This window comes from Canis aureus, chromosome 33 (assembly GCF_053574225.1).
Source record: "Canis aureus isolate CA01 chromosome 33, VMU_Caureus_v.1.0, whole genome shotgun sequence".
NCBI lineage: Eukaryota > Metazoa > Chordata > Mammalia > Carnivora > Canidae > Canis > Canis aureus.
The window spans coordinates 30,327,621-30,349,288 of NC_135643.1; the positions used below are offsets into that span (position 1 = coordinate 30,327,621).

Below are 21,668 nucleotides of genomic sequence, written 5' to 3' on the forward strand. Positions count from 1 at the left end.
GGAGACAAGAGAGAGAAGGAGAAGCAGATGAGCAGGGCGCCCAATGTGGGGCTTGATTCCAGTACCCTGAGACCATAGGTTCCCCAAGGTGAGGGCAGATGCTTAACTGACTGGGCTACCCAGGTACCCCAGCATAGAAAACTTTAAAAAATAAGTTTTATTGCCCCAGCACCGAGTGTAGTGCAGGATTCATTTTTATTTGTGAAATAAATGTTAGGGTTTTCCTGAAGCAGACATGAGACAGAGTTGGGGCTACAAGTTAGAAATTAACTCCAGTGAAAGGAAGTGAGGTTAAGCAGGAGTGAGCAGAGAGAAAAGTGAGACTGCAATGCAGGTTCAACAAAGCCCTGGTTAACTCATGGGGAGCTCTGGAGTGAGTGTGGCCTGTCACAGTGTCTCTGGGTCAGGCAGGAGTGGTTAGACTGTTAAATCCTGCCTTGCTCAGTCACCTGGTGTGTATTGTCCAGGAAAGGCATCCCCTTAGGTGAGGCCATTCTCTGCAGCTGAGGCAGACTCGGAAGGATCTGACATTTAGTTGTCATCAGAAGAAATGTCTCCTCATCACACTTTTCACAGGTAGGTAGCAAACCCTTCCATGAAGTGGAATTTGGGAAACTCATCTTCCCATTTTTAGAGTGCACCATTTGCACCTTTTAGTTCTACCTTTCATATATGCTCCAAGAGTGGCTCCTTCAAAACTGCGGTAGGCTTTTCTTCCTGAGGGAAAATTTAGAAGAGGGAGGTGGTAAGAAAAAATGATGGCCCTGGCCCTTGTAGTTGCTCTTGAGGCTGCAGGTGATGCTCATCCATCCTCTGCCTTTTTTCTATCCATTCTAGATTCCTTTTACCCTGAGCTTCCACATCTGCCAGCCTCAGTTGCTTACCTAATGTCATGACTCACAAACTTCCTGGAGCCTCTGGTTACATTTCCTTCTCAGACCATAGTTGTTTTTATCCTTTTACTGTCACAGGAGGCACTAAATAGCTATATGGTTCCATACATACTCTTTTCCCTCACTGTATGACAGCAGCCCTGCTTCCTCTAAATGAGCAGGGTCAGTTATTCCTGTCAACATGGTGACTCCTCTTCTTTCTTGCCGATTCCTAGACACTGGAAGCCCAATGTGCACCAGGCAGAAGGCTCAGCTTATAACTCATTGGGATTCTTGCTATGCCTCCTGGCAAAAGAATGCTTCCTTGGAGGAACAAGATCCCTAATTCTGCAAAGTCTACAGTTGTGGAGACAGGAAGCACAAAGCTCTGTTAGTCACTGGGAGTGACAGTATGTGTGGTCATTCCGGCTTCTATTGCTTGGCTCCCAGACCTCCATCTTCTACTATAGGGGGTACAATGCTAAATGGTTTTTCATTCAATGCATATATTACTTCCTGGAGGACAGTACCCAGTCCTCAGGGTATTGTCTTTTTTCTTTTTTCTTTTTTTTTTTTAAGATTTTGTTTATTTATTCATGAGGGACAGAGAGAGAGAGAGAGAGGCAGAGACATAGGTAGAGGGAGAAGCAGGCTCCATGCAGGGAGCCCAAAGTGGGGCTCGATCCTGGAACTCCCGATTACGCCCTGAAGGCAGATGCTCAACCACTGAGCCACCCAGGTGTCCCTCAGAGTATTGTCTTTAAATAGCACCTCACTTCTGCATTCAGCAGGCTGTTCCAATGACCATAAGGTTGCCAGCTTTCAAGTGATGGAGTATATGATATGACCAGTGAACTGCATGGTCATTGACCTACTCACATCTCCTTTGCTATCAGGTGGGTCCCCTTGTCTGACAGGATGTTGGAAGATTACACTGAAATCTTTCGGATTTTGATCCCAGCTGAGGCCTCGCAGGCAAGAAAGGCACACTTCAACCTGGAATGTGTGTCTATTTGTGTGAGAATGTACCACTGGCTCTTGTAAAATTGAAAGGACCAACTGTGTCAATTTACCAACAAGTGGCAGTTGCTTTCCCTGATGCATTTTCAGCTTGTACCTACATTGTAAGCCCACCTATCTGTAAACCAAACACGTTTTTCCCTCTTCCTGGTCATATCATCTTCCTATGGCTGTGAGCTGAGGAAAGGATGCAACAGTTTGGATTAGATGGGGAGGGGGAAATCTGAGCTACAAGCTGGTGCAGTTTGCTAGTGTCCTTGGTCCAGTTTGTATTTGGTTCTGGGTGTACACTTCCATCTTATAATACGGTTTTTCTAGGCCTGCTCTACCTTATGTTTTGTGGGTGTTAGGACTCAGCTCATAATGGGCATTTCTGGTCACAGGTGACATAGTATGCAAGGTTCAGTAATTCCAGATTTACCAGGGGCTAGTAGTAAACAGTTATTTCTCAAAAAGGGTATACTTTTCTGCTGCAGAGAATTCATGGCCTTGCTCCAGAACCCCAGGGTTCTCTTTTGTAATTCTCTCAATGGTTCCTTCTCAAACATTGGGCAATGTTTTTTTCCACCACTGACAATTCTAATATCATAGGTTCTGTCAAATCATGGGAGAACTCTTTCCTGCTCTGGCAGCCTGAGCAGTATTCCTCAGTGTTTTGTGCTTCCTTCTTTGTGAAGGCAGTTCAAGATAAATAATTTGTCTTTTAGTTTAGAGAAGATATCCTGGCAGTTTTCTAAGCACTGGCTTCCTAAAAATTTTATTGATGTGCCAAGCCTTGTCTCCTGTAGTATATGTATCTTTTTAAGGCATTTAGCAGGCTAGCCACCTCTTGCTTACCTGCTCTCATCAAGGTAAAACCATCAATGTAATGGAACAGTGTGATGCTTTACAGGAAATCCAGATGATCCAAATCTCTTCAGACTTTATTATGACAGAAGATGGGAGATAAGATCTATGGAAAAACTGTAATGTATATTGTTGCTTATCCCATGTGAACAAGAACTGTTTCTGATCTTCTTTCCTATTTAAAATACTTACAATTGTTTAGGTTTCACTGACTAAATTCTTATTGATACACTTTATAATATTGCTAAAACTAGCATCAAGGTTCTTATCTCTAAAAGAAATTCAACTGAAACAATTTTAAAGCAAAGGGGTGATTAGAATGAATAGAAAACAACAGCAAAAATATCCAAATTATAAATTTTTTACAACAATAAAAGCATACAACTCAGGATAGCATTAAAAGAATAAAATGAATCAAGTGATAAAAAGGAAATAATAAAGACATAAGCAATAGTAAAGAAACCAGAAAGTAAAAAAGTAGAAATTTGATATATAAACCAATGAATGATTTTGAGAAATTAAAAAAGAGAGAGGGTTAAATATTTTAGAGGAAAGCTGTTGAAGTGGCAATTTTTAGGGGGGCTGCCAACATCCATTTTCCTTCATAATAGGTTCCCAATTCTCTTTGTGGAATTATTGCTCTTCTATTATGGGTTGTTTGGGTGGGAGAATAATTCCCAGCACCTGCTTTTCAAAACAAGTTAAGAAATCCATATCCAGCCTCTTTCCATTCCCTTTTAGAGCAGAGACTAATCAGAGTCTTTTTTCTTCATGTCTGAATCTTGAATTAAGTGATAAGAGAACAGAAGTACCAATTGGGAATTATATATTGAAACAGCAGCAGCAGCAGTGCACCAGTCAATTTAGCTGTTAGTTATAAGACAAGTTTCCTGTGATTCCTTTTCACCTTCCTGACCATCCTCAGTTCTTAAGCCTAACTTCTTAGCCTTCTGTCAATAGTCTGAACATCCTATTATCTGCCAAATGAATTTTCTTTTGCTAAAGTTATTCAGAGTTGGTTTGGTAGCTTGTCACTTAGAACCCTAAGTAATAAAAGTATGTGCAATTTATCAAATAATCTGAAGATCCAGATGAAAATTTCAAGGAAAATAAAATGATCAGAATAATTTATGCAAGGAGAGGTAGAAAATTAAAATAAATTAATAGCTAAGAAAAAATAGAAAGTTAAAGATTTTAACCCCTAACGACACTTTTACTAACTCTTTCTTTTTAAAAAGATTTTAAGTAATATCTACACCCAACGTGGGGTTTGAATTTACAACCCCAAGATCAAGAGTCACATACTCTACTGACTAAGCCAGACAAGAGCCCCTATTTTTTTTTAAAGATTTTATTTTACTAATCCTTTTAAGAAAGATCATTCTTCTGTTATTTAAACTTTTCTAGAACACAGAAAAAGATGAAAAGCACTCCAATTTATTTTTTTTAAGATTTGTTTATTTATTTATTCATGAGAGACACAGAGCGAGGGGTGGAGGGTGTGCAGAGACACAGGCATAGGGAGAAGCAGGCTCCCTACAGGGAGCCCAACATGGGACTCGATCCCGGGCCCCCAGGGTCACACCCTGGGCTGAAGGTCGCGCTAAACCGCTGAGCCACCTGGGCTGCCCCAAGCACTCCAATTTATTAGCAATACTCAAAAAATGGTAAGATGGGCCTTTGAAATAAATCTTTAATAATTATAATTAATCATTCATTTCTATGTAATGATCCTAAATAAAATATTAGCAAAGTATACATTACAAATCACAGCATATTAAAAACAATATAATGACCAAGTGGGGAGCATTTTAGAAATTTACAAGGATGTTCAACATTAGGATATCTATTTATATAATTCAGTATATTAAATTTAATTAATTAAAATAGATTAAATAAGATAATATGTATAATTACATCATAAAATATGGAAAAGGTGTTTAATATGAGTTTAACATAAATTCTTAATTTTTAAAAAGTGAGCAATCTGGAAAAAGAACAAATATCATTAATATCATAAAGGATAGAAACCAACAGTAAATACCATGTACAATGGTGAAACACTAGAGGCAAACCCATAAAAAATCAAAGATGATGTATTTAAATATTGTTGTTGCTATTGCAGGCAATAAATATGAAAAAATTATTGCAGTAGAAGAGACAAAATTGCCATTATTTGCAGATAAAATGACAGATTTATCTGACATTATCTGTCTATCTATGACAGATAAAAGTGCTTGAAAAAGTATTAGACCTAATGTCAATTATTAAAATGACTAGATACAAAATCAATAGAAGAAAATGACTTTCTTATAAACAATTTAAAAAATGTAATAGATGGTTCATAATGACTGACATTCTCTATAGTTAGTATCTCTTCCCTCCCAACATGTCATTGAAAATAAATATAAAAATAAAAATAATTCCATTGCACCATCAAAAACTGAAGAGGGATTCCATCAATAGGATATAAACAGTGAAGAGTTACTGAAGATGTATAACAGAGGAAAAGATTAATTGCAAAACTCAAAGTTTAAGAAATGTTATATAGGTGACAGCGAGGTATCCAGAATAAGGGAAACCACAAAATAAATGGAGACAGTAGAATCTGAGAGAAGTGATGGACAGGTGGTCAATTAAAGAAAGATCAGAACAATTGAGCCAGCAGCCCATTCTTTTATTATTTTTAAAGTAATCTCTACCCCAACCTATGAGGGGCTTGAACTCAAAACCGCAAGACCAAAAGAGTTACCTGCTCTGTCAACTGAGACAGTCAGGTGCCCTGAGCCCGTATCCCATTCTTGGGGCAACTTACTTCAGCATTTGTTCCAAGATAAAGTCTACAGAAGGCTCTCTGCCCAACAGGTTCTAACTTAGCAGTTCCTGAGTGGATAGTGAGGCAGGAGAAGCAAAGAAGCATTCCAGGTATATACAACTTCATGGGGTTCAGGAAGTCTCTGCATTTGAAAAATAAGCCATAGGAAAGCTCCTGAGGCCTCACATCCCACTGTATCCCTCTCCTGCACAATCATCCACGCAGGGATCCTAACAAGGATCTATACAACCAGAATTTACAAGAAAAAGAAAAAGAAAGATTAACTTCATTTATGACTATAGGTGCAAAAAGTCCAAGTAAAATGTCAGCAAATTGATACAAACAAAATCTTAAAAAGGATTCAGCAGTCTGTAATTAATAACATCAACACTTGACATCTATTTTATGCACACACACAAACACACATATGTCTGTACGTTCAAGTAAATACGTGGGCTGTCATAATTATTATTTTTTAAAATTTATTTATAAAAAAGAGAGAGAGAGAGACACGCAGAGTCCCCCCCATGCAGGGAGCCTGACGTGGGACTCGATTCCAGGTCTCCAGGATCATGAAGGTGGTGCTAAACCACTGAGCCACTTGGGCTGCCCTCAAAGCAACCTTAAAAGTCATTTTGAAATAGTCTGGGAAAATTCTACATGGACTGTTACTAGCTGATACTAAGGAATTATTACTTTAGTTAACTGTGATAATGGTATTGTGATTATGTTTAGAAAGTCCTCTGGGAAAAAAAAAGTCCTCTGGTGGAGATTTATGGATGAAATGCTATGTGAAGCTTACCACAAAATACTCTAGCCCCCCCCCCATACATACATACATATATATATATATATATATAGAAAAATATATAATAGTAATTTATAAATAATTATAAGATAATAAAATATTTTGGAATTACAAATTTAAGAATATTTATTTTTAAAATAAAATATTTTAAGGATGCCTGGGTAGCTCAGTGGTTATGCATCTGCCTTTGGCTCGGGGCATGATCCTGGGTCCAAGGATTGAATCCCATGTCAGGTTCCCTGTGGGGTGCCTGTTTTTCCCTCTGTCAATGTCTCTGCCTCTGTTTCACTTATGAATGAATAAAATCTAAAAAAAAAATAAGTTTATATGCATAATTTATAATTATATATATTATAATAATGAAGGGATAGATGAAACAAGATTTGCAAAATGCTGGTAATTGTTGAAACTGAATTATGAGGTTTGTTATACCGCTCTCTGTGAACTTTTATGTTTGAAATTTTAATAATAAGTTTTAAAAAAGAAAGTCATGAGTTCATATTGTTTCCAATTTACAGTCAACTTTGGCTAAGTCCTTAGAACATCTTGTTCTAGTATAAGGTTTTTCAGCCCTTTCTCTTCTCTGTTGTTTAGAATATCTCCTTACCAAGTATTTTAATTAGATTTCCTAACTTTTCAGTAGCACAAATGGATGTATGCTACTTATATGCTTTCTCTTTTTCCCTCCATTTTTTTTTTAAAGATTTTATTTATTTATTCGAGAGAGAGAGAGAGAGAGAGAGAGGCAGACACACAGGCAGAGGGAGAAGCAGGCTTCCTGTAAGGAGCCTGATGTGGGACTCAATCCTGGATCCCGGGATCATGCCCTGAGCTGAAGGCAGATGCTCAACCGCTGAGCCACCCAGGCATCCCCCTCCATTTCTTTTATAATCTCTTTGTCCATTATTCTGTAGTCACTTTGTTGACAAACACAATAAATGGTCAGAAATTCAAATTATAAAGTTCAGTTTAGTTCAGGTAACAAATACTTATTGGGCATTATTATTTTTTTTTTATAGGCACTGTGCTAAATGCTTAGGATTCCAAAACAAACTGTAGTGTCCATTCTTCGGGAACTTAGAATCTAGTGTAGATTTCTCAGTTGGGTTCTGTAGATGCCGTTAGGAATTCTGTGAGAAGTCACTAGGAATTCAAAAAAAAAAAAAGAAAGGGGAAAATTTTTAATTTTTTTGACTTTCCTTCTCCATGCAATGCCAGTACTTGCAGTAATGAAAAGTGATCAAGCAGCTCTGTTAGTAATTTTGCTAGAGACTTTTCAGCTATATGGCAGTGTCTGCATGACTATGTCCATTTGGTAGAGTCCACTCTGTTTTTGATGTGAGATAGGGGATGCTATTGATAATTAGTGAGTGCTGAATTGTACTGAGAGGGTAGTGATAGGTTGATGGCATCAGCTTCTCCCTCTTGAACTGTATCATCTCCTTATCCTTCCCCAGCCTCTCCATACCCACAGCTACCAGAGAGCAAACAAACTTTCCCTGATATGATTAAAAAAAAAAAATCAAGGAGTAAATTCTAAGTAAAGCTATGACTCAGATGCCTCCCTGTTGTTTTGTAATTTTGTGATTGCAAAACATGGAGCTTGTCATTAAGAGTGAATTATAAAGATTTCATTTTTCCTTTCTGATTTCCTTGTGTAGTTTTCTTGTTTTACACTTTGTTAGAAACTGTTTTACAAACACGACTTAAAGTCCAATGTGATGATCTCAAGGTCGTGAGATTGAGCCGCACGTACTCAACCAATTCAACAAGGTCATGTAAGGAAAAAATGTCTCCTAAGTAGGCTAGTTTCTGCAGCCATTCTTGATCTTCAAAGAATTTGGCAAAATCTCGCCTATTTTCTTGGAAGTATTACCACAGTCCACTTCTCAGCGCAAACATCCTGTTTGCGCTGAGAACCAAAATCTATATTAGTTTTTCTTATTGTGTAACAAATTAGAACCAAAATCTGTATTAGTTTCTCTTATTGTGTAACAAATTAGATTGATAACAATGATAGAGCAAAGTACTCAGAGGTCTGAGTCCAAAGATTCAGAAACCAAGGGTATGGTGCTATCATGAAGACTAACAGGGAACGGGAATGACGCACAATTTGGGAAGAATAAGAGATGAGGGTTGGGACCGAAAAGGACTGAAAACTCTGAGACTCTAGGGTTCTACTTTGTTCCTCTAAGTGGCTGAAGTTACTTCACGTCTCTGAATGTTACTTTCTTGCTGTCAAGAAGTAAAATAAAGGGGTACCAGGTAATCCTGAAGGTCTTATAAAACTTCAATAATTTTTATCACAGTGAGTTAGAAATAAAAGCGGACCCCAAATGGAGCTAAACGCTGAACATAAAAGTTAAATGAAGCAAAGCAAAATAGAGCAGGGCCGTTATGAGTAATATTCTTCATGATATACAGTATTTAAAATACATTTACCAAATATGAATAAAAATACATTTATCAAGTTCCTTTTATATCTAGGCTTCTTAGGGGCTTAGAATAGTGCAGAAAACATATTGTGATTCCTAGTGATGAGGGAACAGAAGGCTAGCTGAGGACAAAGCACAAGCTCACACCCTGCAACACCCCCCTTCCACTCCTAGGTGGGAATATATGTGACTTTCCCCCAGGAAGTTCCCAAGTATCTTAATGTTAATGCCCCGCTAGAGGAAAAACAACTTAACTTTGATGTAGGAAGGAGCGGCAAATGGGGCTAGGCAGGGAAAGTTAAGGGAAAGGCTGAGAATCAAGCTCCCAGAAATCTGTGGGTTCCCATAAACGAAAGGTCCAGAGTCAGGCTCCCACCCATCCCAAGAAAACAAAGACAGTAAAAACAGAGAAAAATAATAAACCTGGCTTCCTAGCTCCAAAATGTTGGGGAGTATCTCCCTTTGATGGTTACTAAGTAATCACGGAAACTCACAAGACCACAAAGAAGTCAGTCATTATGGTGTTATCAATACTCTCTGATCAATCCAAGACTGCACAAGAATCTCAAGGCCATTGGGCTCCCTGGCCCGGTTCTCAATCAAAGACTGCCACTAAAACCCCTCTGGCTTCTGAGAGCTTTCTCTGTACCTCTGCTTACTAAACTTTCATCGCTTTGCTCACTCTCTATTGTCCATGAGATTCATTCTTCAACTCCATGAGGCAAGAACCAAGCTCTCTCATATCAACTTGACAACTGCAAGGCCTCCAGTATCTTACAGGTCCTCCCCAACATATGGAAATCTTTTTGAAACTTCCCTTTTCCTTACCTTCAACTCCCAGGTATATAATCAGCCAGCCCTCACTAGCCGGGGGCAGCAGCACTCTTCCTGCCCGTGGGTCCTGCCCCCATGCTTTAAACAAAACAAAACAAAACAAAACAAAACTAAACAAAACTAAACAAAACTAAACAAAACAAAACCACCATTTTGCACCAAAGACGTCTCAAGAATTCTTTCTTGGTGGTTGGCTCTGGACTTCACCCCAGCAAACCTCACCTATATTTCCAAAACTACGTCACTAGTATTCCCATAGCGAAGTTCACAAAGTTCTTCCCAATTACATCAGCCCTCTGAAGCAGGTACCAATCCCCACCCTTTCAAAGAAGAGGAGGTGGACTGTGTCAAATACCAAAGGAAGGAAGGTCTCGAAAGATTCCAGTATAAAAGAGACCAACCAAATTTAACAAATAGGAGATCACTAGCTTTCCTTGGTAGAGAAATCTCACCGGAAGCTTAAATTAGGTATGAAGGTCTTAAAGGAAAAAAAGGATAGAGGGGCTTGTAGCATAGATGGTCCACGGCCTGTGTCAGTGCTCAAAACCTACTCTCCAGGGACCCCTGGCTGGCTCAGTCAGAAGAGCCTGACACTCTTCCGCTCCCAGCTGTGAGTCCCAGCCCTATGTTGGGTGTAGAGATCGCCTAACTAAAAGGTAAAAAAAAAAAAAAAAAAAAAAAAGGCCCCGGTGGCTCAGCAGTTTAGCGCCGCCTGCAGCCCAGGGCGTGATCCTGGAGATCTGGGATCGAGTCCCATGTCGGGCTCCCTGCATGGAGCCTGTTTCTCCCTCTCATGAATGAATAAATGAAATCTTTAAAATAATTTTTTTAAAAATACGGCTTCGCTTTTTGTTACATAAAATATACTTTTAAAGAAAAAACATTTTTATTTATTTTATTTTTAGGAAAAAAAACATTTTTTTAAAATTTTTTATTTATGATAGGCACACAGTGAGACAGAGAGAGGCAGAGACACAGGCAGAGGGAGAAGCAGGCTCCATGCACCGGGAGCCCGACGTGGGATTCGATCCCGGGTCTCCAGGATCGCGCCCTGGGCCAAAGGCAGGCGCCAAACCGCTGCGCCACCCAGGGATCCCCCCCCAAAAAAAACATTTTTAAAGAAAAGAACACACGTGCACGCACGTCCCCCCTTCCTTTAACGAAGCGTAACGACGGGACAAAAGGACCGCCCCGGTTCACCTCACAGTCGAGCTTACCTCAAAAGGTCCGGAAGAAACACACGCGCTCAGAAGAACGCAGGAAGCCCTGCGCGGGTCGCGACCCCACCAGATCCACCCCTGCGTACAGCGCAGCTGCAAACTCAGAGACGGGGCAGTACAGTTGCTGGGGCTGGCGACGAAGTAACGAACGAGGAGACCATTCTGCAGCCTGAGAAGCCAGGGCTCCCCACCAGCTCCCAGCCACCTGGAACCGCCAGGTCCCCGGGAGAGGGGGGCGGAACTCTCACGCCAACCATCTCCCGGGGCAACAGCGCGGCCGCACTTCCGGCAACTTCTCGAGTCAACGGACGCCACTATTATACGTCATTTCCTCCGCTCCTCGTAGGCAAACGGACGCTACTGCCGTAAACTACTGTTTGACGGTGGGTAGTAGCGCCGCTCTTCCAGCGCTGAAGGCTGTTTTGGAAATGGGACAGCGCCCCCGGTTCTGCCGGTGACTGGCTTTTTTTGTAAATCAGTCGTTCGAATTTCTTGTCGCTCCCCGCCACCTTTGTGCGGGTACGGTGGCCGAGGAGGCTCGTTCACGGCGGAAGTACCGGGCTGGCGGGTGGGTGGGGGCAGCGGGGCCGGAGGTGCACGTGGCTCCGGTGCGTTGCGGTGGCGAGCAGAGGGGTCTGAGGATGTCTGGACGCGGGACCCAGCTACGGAGGGAGGGGGGAAGGAAGGGAATGTGGCGTGAAGACCTTTCTGCCTGCTGGGGGAGGAGATACTGACCGGGGGCGGAGAGGCTGGTGAGCGGTCGGTCCGCGCGCACAGGGCAACGGGAAGGTGACACGCCTCACCCTCGGGTTCATCTCTGGCGGCTTGGCCTTGGGTGAGGTGGCAAGGTTGCTGTACTTCTTACTGTCCCGCTGTATGATGTTCTGACCGTGGCACAGAGGGTGGTGCACCCAGAGGCCACAATGACCAAAAAGATACGTACTGTTTTTCTTACCAGGTAGAGTAAGCATGTCTTTTCGAGGCGGTGGTCGTGGAGGCTTTAATCGAGGTGGTGGCTTCAGTCGCGGCGGAAGCAACAACCACTTCCGAGGTGGAGGCGGTAATTTCCGAGGCGGCGGTGGTGGTAGAGGAGGATTTGGACGAGGAGGTGGCCGCGGAGGCTTTAACAAAGGCCAAGACCAAGGACCTCCGGAGCACGTAGTTTGTATGTCGGTTTCAAAGCTTAACCTACTTGGGGGCGGAGGTTGTGGGTTTAAGTTTGGGAAATGAGCGTGCTGAAAGGCAGCTCTAGCAGCTCTCCTATGGAAGTTGCTGCTGGGTTGGGGAATCGGGTCTGGAGATGCTGTAAGCTGACGTACAATCGTGTTGTGGCGCTCAATTGTAAAGGGGCGATCAAGAAGGCAGAACAACACTTAGAATGCGTCGTGGAGGTGGAACTTGAGCTTGGGCTGAAAGGAAGTTATTAAGTAGGTAATACTGTGTGTTTATTCCTGTTGTCCCCGTTTTACAGGTAAGAAAACCGTGAGAGTTGAGTTTCTTTGCTAGGGTCGTAGTAATAAGTTTCTTTGCTGGCATCATAAGTGATCCGTTTGAGCTACAAAGCCACGTTTTCTGACTCCAAAGCCCATGCTGTCCATTGCTTTTCATAAGTAAGAGAAGTGAGGAAAATTGCTTGTTAGGGAGTCTACAGAGGGGAGGGAAGCCAAGGAAAAAAACCTAATGAGAGTAGATTTGAAGTAATTATCAATGAGGTGGGATGGAAGTCCTGGGACGTGAGACAGATTTGATAGTAGAAGCCTACATCAAAAAGGAGAAGTGATGAAGAGAGTGCAACCTCACACTGGTTGGATCAGTGTGCAAAATGGTTTGAAGAGTGCAATGGCTAGAGTCATAGGTCCCAGCCCACAAGCATGCAACAGTCCTTGCATGATGCACTGTGAGGGTAGTGAAAGTGAGGAGAAAAAAAAGGACGGGTTTGATGGGAGAGCAAGTTCAATGGAAATAAATTCAGTAGAACTTGGCTAATTCTTGGGAATAAAAGGTTCCAGGTTTGGATTTTGGGTGATAGGGATGAAGAATTGGTTTTGGAGGGATGTGATGAGTTTTTTAGTTTGGGGTGACGGTCAGAAATAGAGGTAGTTATTTTGGATTCCACGCGTCCCTGAAAAAGAGTGAAGAGTCATTGGTAAAGACGTGGTAGTAGGAAGTTATTAAAGGGAGGAAAAAAGGAGAACAAAGACTGATTTACAGTTAGGGACCGGGGAAATGAAGAGACAGAATGTAAGCATGGTGTTTAATAATAATACTTATTGTTATAATAAAACACCTGTTATAGGTTGGATGGCCTTAATGTGCCAGGCACTTTTCTAAGCACCTGACATTTATTATTGTATTTATTCCTCATAGTAATATATATAGGGTGTTGGTATTGCTATTTGCCCTTATTAAGAATAGGATAGTGAATCAGAGAAAAGAATCTTACCCCAGGTCACAGAGCTAATGTGGAGTTTTTGGCTTTTTTTTTTTTTTTGCCTCAGAGGAGAACACATAAGTGAAATCCCAGGTACCCAAGAAGAAACTTCCAGATGATGTTGGTCAATATCATTTGAAACTGTTTTATATCTTAACATTTTCTTGTCCTATTTCAGTATTAGGAGAGTTCCTGCATCCCTGTGAAGATGACATAGTTTGTAAATGTACTACAGACGAAAATAAGGTGCCTTATTTTAATGCTCCAGTTTATTTAGAGAACAAAGAACAAATTGGTAAAGTGGATGAAATATTTGGACAACTTAGAGATTTTGTATCCTTTTTCATTAGAAGACCCAGTGATCTCATTAAAAGGTTACCATTTGCTTTTTTCTGGAGCTAAGTATTGTTTTAATTAAACTTCTTGTTTTATTCAATTGGGAGAGAGTATTGCTAAGATTGTAACATAAAGGAGAATCAAGAGAAGAGAATGTATCTCCCCATATTGAAAAGGAAGACTATAATAGAGTAACTTCCTTTTTGGAAGGTTTTAGAAGTGATTACCATTTGGGTAAGTGCTACAGGATTAAGGTACTTTGCTTTGATTATGATGATGCTACTGGAATAGCGTGGAATTAGAAGTTTTAAAAATAAAAACTTCATTTCCTCTTGGAAACTTATTTCTTACTTTTTCTAGATATTTCCATATAGCTTTGTTTTTAAAATTACATAGGAATTCAGAAGGTTACCTCTTGTGATCTTAATTGCTTATTCCTTAATGTAACTAATAGTATTTTTCTGTTAAATTGTCAGAAAATATGAAGGCATCTTCCTTTAAAAAACTGCAGAAGGTGAGTGAAGCTTCTGATAAGTAGGATCTTTGGTTTTGTAAGTAAATGACCTTCCTTAGGACAGTGCTACTTAGAGCACTTGAACCCTCCAGTATATCACTAGTGAAGCTCTTAAATTGATATGTTCTGTACTTTAAATGTTGAACTTACTGATCCTTAAAAGTAATTTAATACAAGCTTTCAGAAATTACTCTTAGGCAAATTCTGTAACTGCACAGTATGTTTTTTCGTTTATGCAAGATTCTTACTGAAAGCTTACATGACCAAACTTTCTAAATAAAGCGTTAAATTAGGAAACATTATTTGAGAGAAGTCAGATATTAAATGATTTCACAGATCTTTCAAAACATGATAAATGCTGTGAAGGAGAACTGCAGATTGCCATGAGGATGTTAGTAGTGGGACCATATTTAGTATATTGGCTTTCTGAATAAACTAGAAGCTGAGACCTGGAAGTTGATTAGAGGTGATTTCCAAACCTTGTTGCTCATCAGAATATCTAGGGGAGCTTTTAAGGTCATGTATTTCTTGGTCCCACTCTTAGAAATTGGAGCTGGTAAGTCCTCAGATAGGGACCAGGCTTCAATTGTAAAAAGGCAGGCTCCTGGATAATTTTGATGTAATTAGATTAGCACTTGGGAACCACTGCTATTCAAACAGGTGGGAAGCACATTATAAGTAGAGAAAACTGTACAGGTCTCTGAGACAGCCAGTTTAAGGATCTGAAAAAGGCTGAAGTGTAGCTTGGACATAGATCATTTAGGAGGGACTAGAGAGGTAGGCAGGGGCAGGGTTACTAAGGCCTTAGGTCATGGGAAAGCATTTAGTTTTAGTTTTGTTTTTAAATATTAGGATAAATACAGTTAAATTATACTTAAAAAGAGCACTAGAAAAATTAAAGAGCACCCTGGAAAGGGGTTAGTACTGTATGTGAAGGGGCCAGGTCAGAGACTGTTTCATCAGTCCCAGAAGAAATGGTGTTTCGGACCAGGGTAATAATGACAGTGGAAATGGAGAAAAGTGGATGGATTTATGAACAATACAGGAAGTAGCATTGATAGATCTTGGTAGTTGATTAACAATTGAAGTTAAAAATATCACCATCTTTCAGATGTCTGATTTCAGATCTTTGTGGATGGTGTCACCATGTACCAAAATGGGAGACACCGGAGAAGAAGGAAATTGGGGGAAGATGATGAATTCACTTTTAGACATGAGGAGTTTGAAGCACTTGTGAGATATTCACATAGGAGCTCAAAGGAAGAGCCTGGATTAGTGATGGGATTGCAGGTTGTCATTGTGCAGATAGTATATGATACAGTCTAGGAAGAAAGAGTAAGAAAAAGAGCTTTGGGGTATCTCCTAAATTTTATATCTATCTGGAGACTAAGAATAACACCAGTAAAGGAGGAGGCAAACCAGGAGAGTTTCATAAAAGTAGTTATCTTCTGAGTCAGGAGAATAGAAGTGGTCAGCTATGGCAAAGTACTGCCGCAGAGTTCTTTGGACTTAGCAACAGGCAGGGCAAAAGGTCATGGAGCCAATGGAGTGGTGGGCACAGAACCCAGATTGGTGTAAGAGATTCTAGATGGGGACAGTGCCTTCTTGCTGGCATATGGCTGCTGTAGAAACTGGCAAGTAGCCACTGGGAAATTCAGCTGCTTCAGGCAGGCCTGAGAGCCAGGCTTCTTATTTGGTGACCTGAAAAAAAGAATTGGCCTGTGATAGCCACTTAAATTTGATCTGGATGCCTGTCTTTTGTCACAGTATTACTTATTTGAGGATTTATTATTTTTTAAAAAGATTTTATTTATTTGAGAGAGAGATGGAGCATAAGCAGGGGGAGGTGCAGAGGGAGAGGGTGGAGCAGACTCCCCACTGAGCAGGGAACCCAATGTGGGGCTCAATCCCAGGACCCTGGGATCATGACCTGAGCGGAAGGCAGATACTTAACTGACTGAGTCACCCAGGGGCCCCTGAGACTTTATTATTAAGTGTTTTTGTTGTTGTGTTTTTGTTGTTGTTTGTTTTTTTCACGGATGCTAAATTGGGACATTCTACCTCTCATTTCTAGATCCACTGCTCAGGTTCAGGTCCTCATTATCCAGCCTAGGCTATCCAGTTGAATTTTCTGCTTAGTAAATACCTGCTTAGTAAAATAACCAGTAACCATTTGTAGCTATTGAGCACCTGAAATGTGGCTAATGTAACTGAGGAACTGAATTTTTATTTTATTTATTTATTATTTACTTTAAAGATTTTATTTATTCATGAGAGACACAAAGAGGCAGGTTCCTGGCGGAGAGCTTGATTCAGGACTCGATTCCAGGACTCTGGGATCACAACCTGAGCCAAAGGCAGATGCTCAACTACTGAGCTGCCCAGGTGTCCCAGGAACTGAATTTTTAATTGTGTGTATGTTTTTTTAAAGATTTTATTTATTTATTCATAGACACAGAGAGAGAGAGAGAGGCAGAGACACAGGCAGAGGGAGAAGCAGGCTCCATGCAGGGAGCCCGATGTGGGACTTGATCCCAGGTCTCCAGGATCACACCCCAGGCTGCAGGCGGCACCAAACCGCTGCGCCACCAGGGCTGCCCAAATTTTTAATTGTTAATTAATTTAAATAGCCGCATGTGGCTAGTGGCTACTACTGTATTGGGCATTGCAGAGCTAGACACTACTTTTGAGAGAATGGACTCTGGGAAGAGTGATAAAAGGTGGTATCTAAAGAGGGATTCCGACATCTTATAAGTAATATGTTATCATTTGAAACTCCTTATGCATGTTTTATGTAAAATTGTGAAATATGCCTCATTATGTTTCATTATAATGAAAAATAATCTCTTTAATCCTGAATGATAGAATGGGTTTAATTTATGCATATCCTTTATTACTTTGTATGTTCAGCAAATACTTACTGATTTGATCAGTAGTTTGAAATAGTTTTCAATATTTCAAAGTTTCAAATATTTCAAAGTTTTGAAATAAATAGTGTGTGCTTCATTTTGAATTTTAATGTTAAATTCTTAACAGTTTTAAGGGCAATTCTATTGTGAAAAGGTAATTAATTTTTAGAAGACATCTATTTATAAAGAGAAATGAGATTGAATTGATCTTCATTTTTATTTATATGCTTGTAATGCTTATCGTGTGGAAAGTTTAAGGGCTTTGTATACATTACTTTTTTGATCTTCATGAAGACTATGGGGTAGGTGCTTCATTCTCTTCATCTGATAGATTAGGACATGAAGGCACAGAGAAATTAAGTCTTTGCCCACTGTTACACAGTAGTTAATAGGGTTGAGATTTGAACCTAGGCAGTCTTGAGTCTAGTGTGTAGATCCTTAATGATCATACTGTATCACTTCCCAAGCCATCACACTAATTGTTTCTGTCATACTTCCAGTTTTATATAGACCCATATAAACTGCTACCACTACAGAGGTTTTTACCTCGACCTCCAGGTGAGAAGGGACCTCCAAGAGGTGGTGGCAGAGGAGGTCGAGGAGGAGGAAGAGGAGGAGGTGGCAGAGGTGGTAGAGGTGGTAAGTTGTTTTTTGGGGAAATTTTCTAGTGAGATTTCAAACTTGCAGCCAATTCACACAGTACAACTTAATTTTGTATATAGGCAAACCTCCTTTATGTTTTTTTTTAGAAAAGCTATTTTCAAATCTTGACAGATTACCATAGTAATAATGCTTTGTTTCAATGACTTATTTTTAAAAAAAATCTAATAAAGTATAATTTTGAGGGATTTTATCTTTGGGGTTATCCATGTTTTGTTGTACATTTTATAAAGTGTAAGATTATCTTGACTGAGTTTTAGTTTTTTAATTAATATTATTGGGTGTTGATTATATGCTGAGAGCTAGTTGTATTCTTTTAATATCTATGTGTATTCTTTTAATATTCAGCAAAACCTTGTGAGATAGGAGATAGCCTTATTTTAGATGTGGAAATGGGTGGCTTACAAAAATTAATTTGCCCAGTTAATTGGCAATCCAGATTCTATCTTCTGATGTCATGTCAAAGGCTTACCAATAAAGTTATTGCTTTGATTTCAGCATTTTGATATATGTATTTCCTAAAGTTTTGGTACATTCACCATTGTGGACTGTTAGATGATGAGCAGGGTTGGGGATAAGGTGTGGTGCAGTATTGAGTATGCCTAGATCTGAGTAGTGGTGTGGTGGGGAACAGGATGATGGCAGAGCCTAAGTAGTTGGGAACAGGAGCCAAAAATTGGTTGGATATCTTCTGTTACTGAAACAGAATGGAGAAAGAAGTCTGTTTCCAACTTTGCCTTTCTCAATTTAATTATTTCATTCTAAATATGCTTTTTTTTTTTTTTTTATCCAGATAGCCAGGAGATAATCTCTTTAAGAAATCTGGATATATCTTTTTAAAATATTTTTGAGACACTAATGAGATCCCCCTCATTCCCATTCTATATTCAGTCTCTCATGTGACACTGAAAAAAATTCATTTGTTTTCTTAAAACTTTTATATTTATATACCACTGTTTTGGGAATATGTTTTTTCCTCTTAATGTAATTCATCATTCCTTACAAAGTTAATCAAAAGAAGTAAAAATGGAGACTGAAATAGGAGGTCAAATATGTATTGGATAAATGAAAATTTTTAATTTTCTTATTAAATATGTGAGCATCAGTGATGGTCCATATGTGGCTCAACTAACTTTAAATATTCTATTTATTATGATACCCCCAGAGTGAAACCACCCCTATCTGTTACCTTTTGTTCTTAGAATAAAAAGCCTTAGTTTAATCAAAAAAGTAATTCAGCAGAAGTTGAATTACTCATACATTTAATAGTAGGGCTAAATGGAACTTTAAAGTTACGAGTTTGGTAATTCATTAAAATAGGATTCTTGTTTAAAAAATTGTAAGGTAGGTTATTAGGCTTATCAGATTAGGATTGGCTACCATAATTTTTATAAATATTTCCTTTATTTTTAGGTGGTTTTAGAGGTGGAAGAGGAGGTGGAGGTGGAGGCTTCAGAGGAAGGGGTGGTGGTGGTTTCAGAGGTGAGTGTGAAAAATAGTCTTTGAATCACTGAATTTCTAGGATTGGTATTACCTACCATTTTAAATTTTCATTCAGTCTTATTTCTGTTTCCCCAGTATATGGAACACCATGGTGTTCTTTGCTTTAGCCTAATTTAGATCTTTATTTTATGTCACTTTCTTGCTTTTCCCTTTGAATTTTTTCACCTACTTTTAATTGTTTTGCGGAATTAATTTGAAAAAGCAGTATGAATGACAGTTAAATTTGGTAAATTGGTTGGCTACATAGTATAAGAATTAATGTTGATTTTAAGCTTGAGATTTTATTTATAGTGCTATTAAAAATTCATTTACTATAGCCTTAATACTTTCATTTTTCTCTTAATTAGGGAGAGGACATTAAGTGTAAGAGTTGGCAGAGAAACTTCCTGCATGATCTACGTCAATGGCTCAGAAACTTGTTTCTTGAGCAAGTCTGGAAGAACTGGTCATTTTATGACAGTGGAACTAAAATGTCATCACCATGCAAAAATGAGTACAACAGAATAAGCGATTTTGCTCTAAAAGTATGAACAAATGTTTAAATGTTTTGTATAACGCTTGGAACTCTGGGGGCTTAATAAATGGGCAGTTTTCATTTGAAGCATACTTGGAATTTTTAAAATAAAATGTTTTATTTCTTTAACTTATAATAGAACTGTGTTTATTAAAACAGCAATTTTTGAAGTTAAAAGGAACAATTAAGCTTAAACCCAGTGGATTTCAGATTGAAAAAATGATTTGTTTATGTATATAACTGATTTTTAAAAAGAAGGCTAGTGAAAGAGTACTTTAACGTTATTAATAAATTAACACCCCCTTTCAAAATCTTTGCCTTTTGTATATGAAAATATCAGCACTTTTTATTGCGTTTCATTTGTGAACCTTCATAAAGGTTACAAAAGCAGTTTCTTTAATTGTAATTAATAATTGGTTAGCAAATTTTAGTGTTGGGTATGAATCTATTAGACTTGGAACAGCTCTTTTCATGTAAGAACTAAAGTTCAAGAGATTTCTGGAGAAACACTTAATTCTCATTCAACATAGAATTCTGAAAGTTTTACTGACTCTTATTTTACTTTTTTAAGGGGACTCTAAGATGTTATTCATCATAAGGAAAAAAGATATTATTCATCATAAATAATTTGTTCAGATTCCTGGCAATATGTTCAGATTCCTAGGTAGAGACATTTCAGATTTTTTTTTTTTTGAGACATTACAAATTAAATTGACTTTTGATGCCCACTGCTAGTGTAGTATCAAGATATAACTATGAGAGCAAGTTAGAATACTGTGATAATGGGACCATTTCCCTGCCATTGATTTTTTTTTTCTCTTCTCACACGTATTCATTCTCAGAATGATGTTTCTCTAACTGTTTCTTTCTACCATACTATACCTAATAATCAATACTTGATTAACTCTTGGAATGCTTGAGCATATAGTATTGTCTGCATTAGCAATTTAGGTTTTACTTATCTTTTTTTGATTAATGGAATTACAGCAGAATTAATAAGCATGTAGGCCATAAATATATATGATGAAAATAAGTTGAAAATTTTTCACAGGAAGAAATAGTGCTTTTCAACTTGGGAAAGGAGGCTATTTGATTTTTTAGAATTGTTGGGTTGAAATTGGGTTGAGAATTAAAGCCAGAGTTTCTACTCTTGGTTTATAAAAGACATAGTGAGCATTAGAGGGGTGATGATGGCATTGTCCAAAGAACAAATAATAGTGCAACTGTCCTATGCTTTTTTTTTGACATTTAAAAGTCTCAGATGGTTATGATGGAAGCAATGTGTAGATCAGTAGACAAACTACTTGGAGGTTTCCCCTTTTACATCTTTTGGTCATTGGTTATCTTTATACTTTTATTTTCACATCTTAATTCCCCCTTTTTTTCCTTAACAGTTTTCTGGATTTCCTTTTATTTTTTTTTTCTTTTCTTAAAAGATGTTATTTATTCCTGAGAGACAGAGATTGAGAGAGGCAGAGATATAGGCAGAAGGAGAAGCAGGCTCCCTTTGGGGAGCCCAATGTGGGACTTGATCACAGAATCCTGGGATCACACCCTGAGCCCAAGGCCGATGCCCAACCACTGGGCCACCCAGCATCCCTCTGGGTTTCCTTTGGGGCATTTAGTTTTGAATCAAGTTCACATGTTTAGGGAGCCTAACAGTGAATTCTGTACTGTGGTGTGGTAAATATCACTGAGTTCCATTGTAAAAGATATTTTGATGATTATTCATGTCTTTTGAGTTGTTAACTGAATAACATCTTGATTGCTTGCATCATGTTAAAATGTACTTGTTGTCATAGCAATGAAACAATTTAGTGGAATACAAGCAATATTTCCTGACACTGTTAGAAATTCGGGAAGAGTTATGAAAGGATTGACTTCAGGCCAGTTGAAGTTTATCAGATTAAAGAATTGTGAGCTATATGTAAACAGGATATGCTTATAGTTC

At 38.9% G+C, this 21,668-nt stretch overlaps 1 protein-coding gene and 1 long non-coding RNA gene across 10 annotated transcripts; one reads left to right on the plus strand and one right to left on the minus strand.

Annotated features, from left to right (window-relative positions):
- Positions 1 to 424: 424 nt before the first annotated feature.
- On the plus strand, positions 425 to 19,846 carry GAR1 (GAR1 ribonucleoprotein). Of its 8 annotated transcripts, none has more exons than XM_077882282.1 (7): positions 425 to 576; positions 11,809 to 12,015; positions 13,460 to 13,614; positions 14,072 to 14,131; positions 17,541 to 17,679; positions 19,114 to 19,182; positions 19,551 to 19,846. In XM_077882282.1, the coding sequence occupies exons 2-7, from the start codon at positions 11,820 to 11,822 to the stop codon at positions 19,562 to 19,564; spliced, it is 633 nt and encodes a 210-aa protein (XP_077738408.1). In that variant the 5' UTR covers positions 425 to 576; positions 11,809 to 11,819; the 3' UTR covers positions 19,565 to 19,846. The 8 variants fall into 8 exon arrangements, with proteins under 8 accessions (XP_077738408.1, XP_077738403.1, XP_077738404.1 ...); XM_077882277.1 differs by lacking the exon at positions 425 to 576 and adding an exon at positions 11,020 to 11,233; XM_077882278.1 differs by lacking the exon at positions 425 to 576 and adding an exon at positions 11,176 to 11,304.
- LOC144303869 (uncharacterized) lies at positions 7,311 to 10,988 on the minus strand. Of its 2 annotated transcripts, XR_013370868.1 has the most exons (3): positions 10,848 to 10,988; positions 9,625 to 9,708; positions 7,311 to 7,504 (listed from the first exon to the last, which is right to left on the minus strand). It is a non-coding gene; the product is annotated as an uncharacterized LOC144303869 (long non-coding RNA). The 2 variants fall into 2 exon arrangements; XR_013370867.1 differs by lacking the exon at positions 9,625 to 9,708 and having other exon boundaries at positions 10,848 to 10,987.
- Positions 19,847 to 21,668: the final 1,822 nt, after the last annotated feature.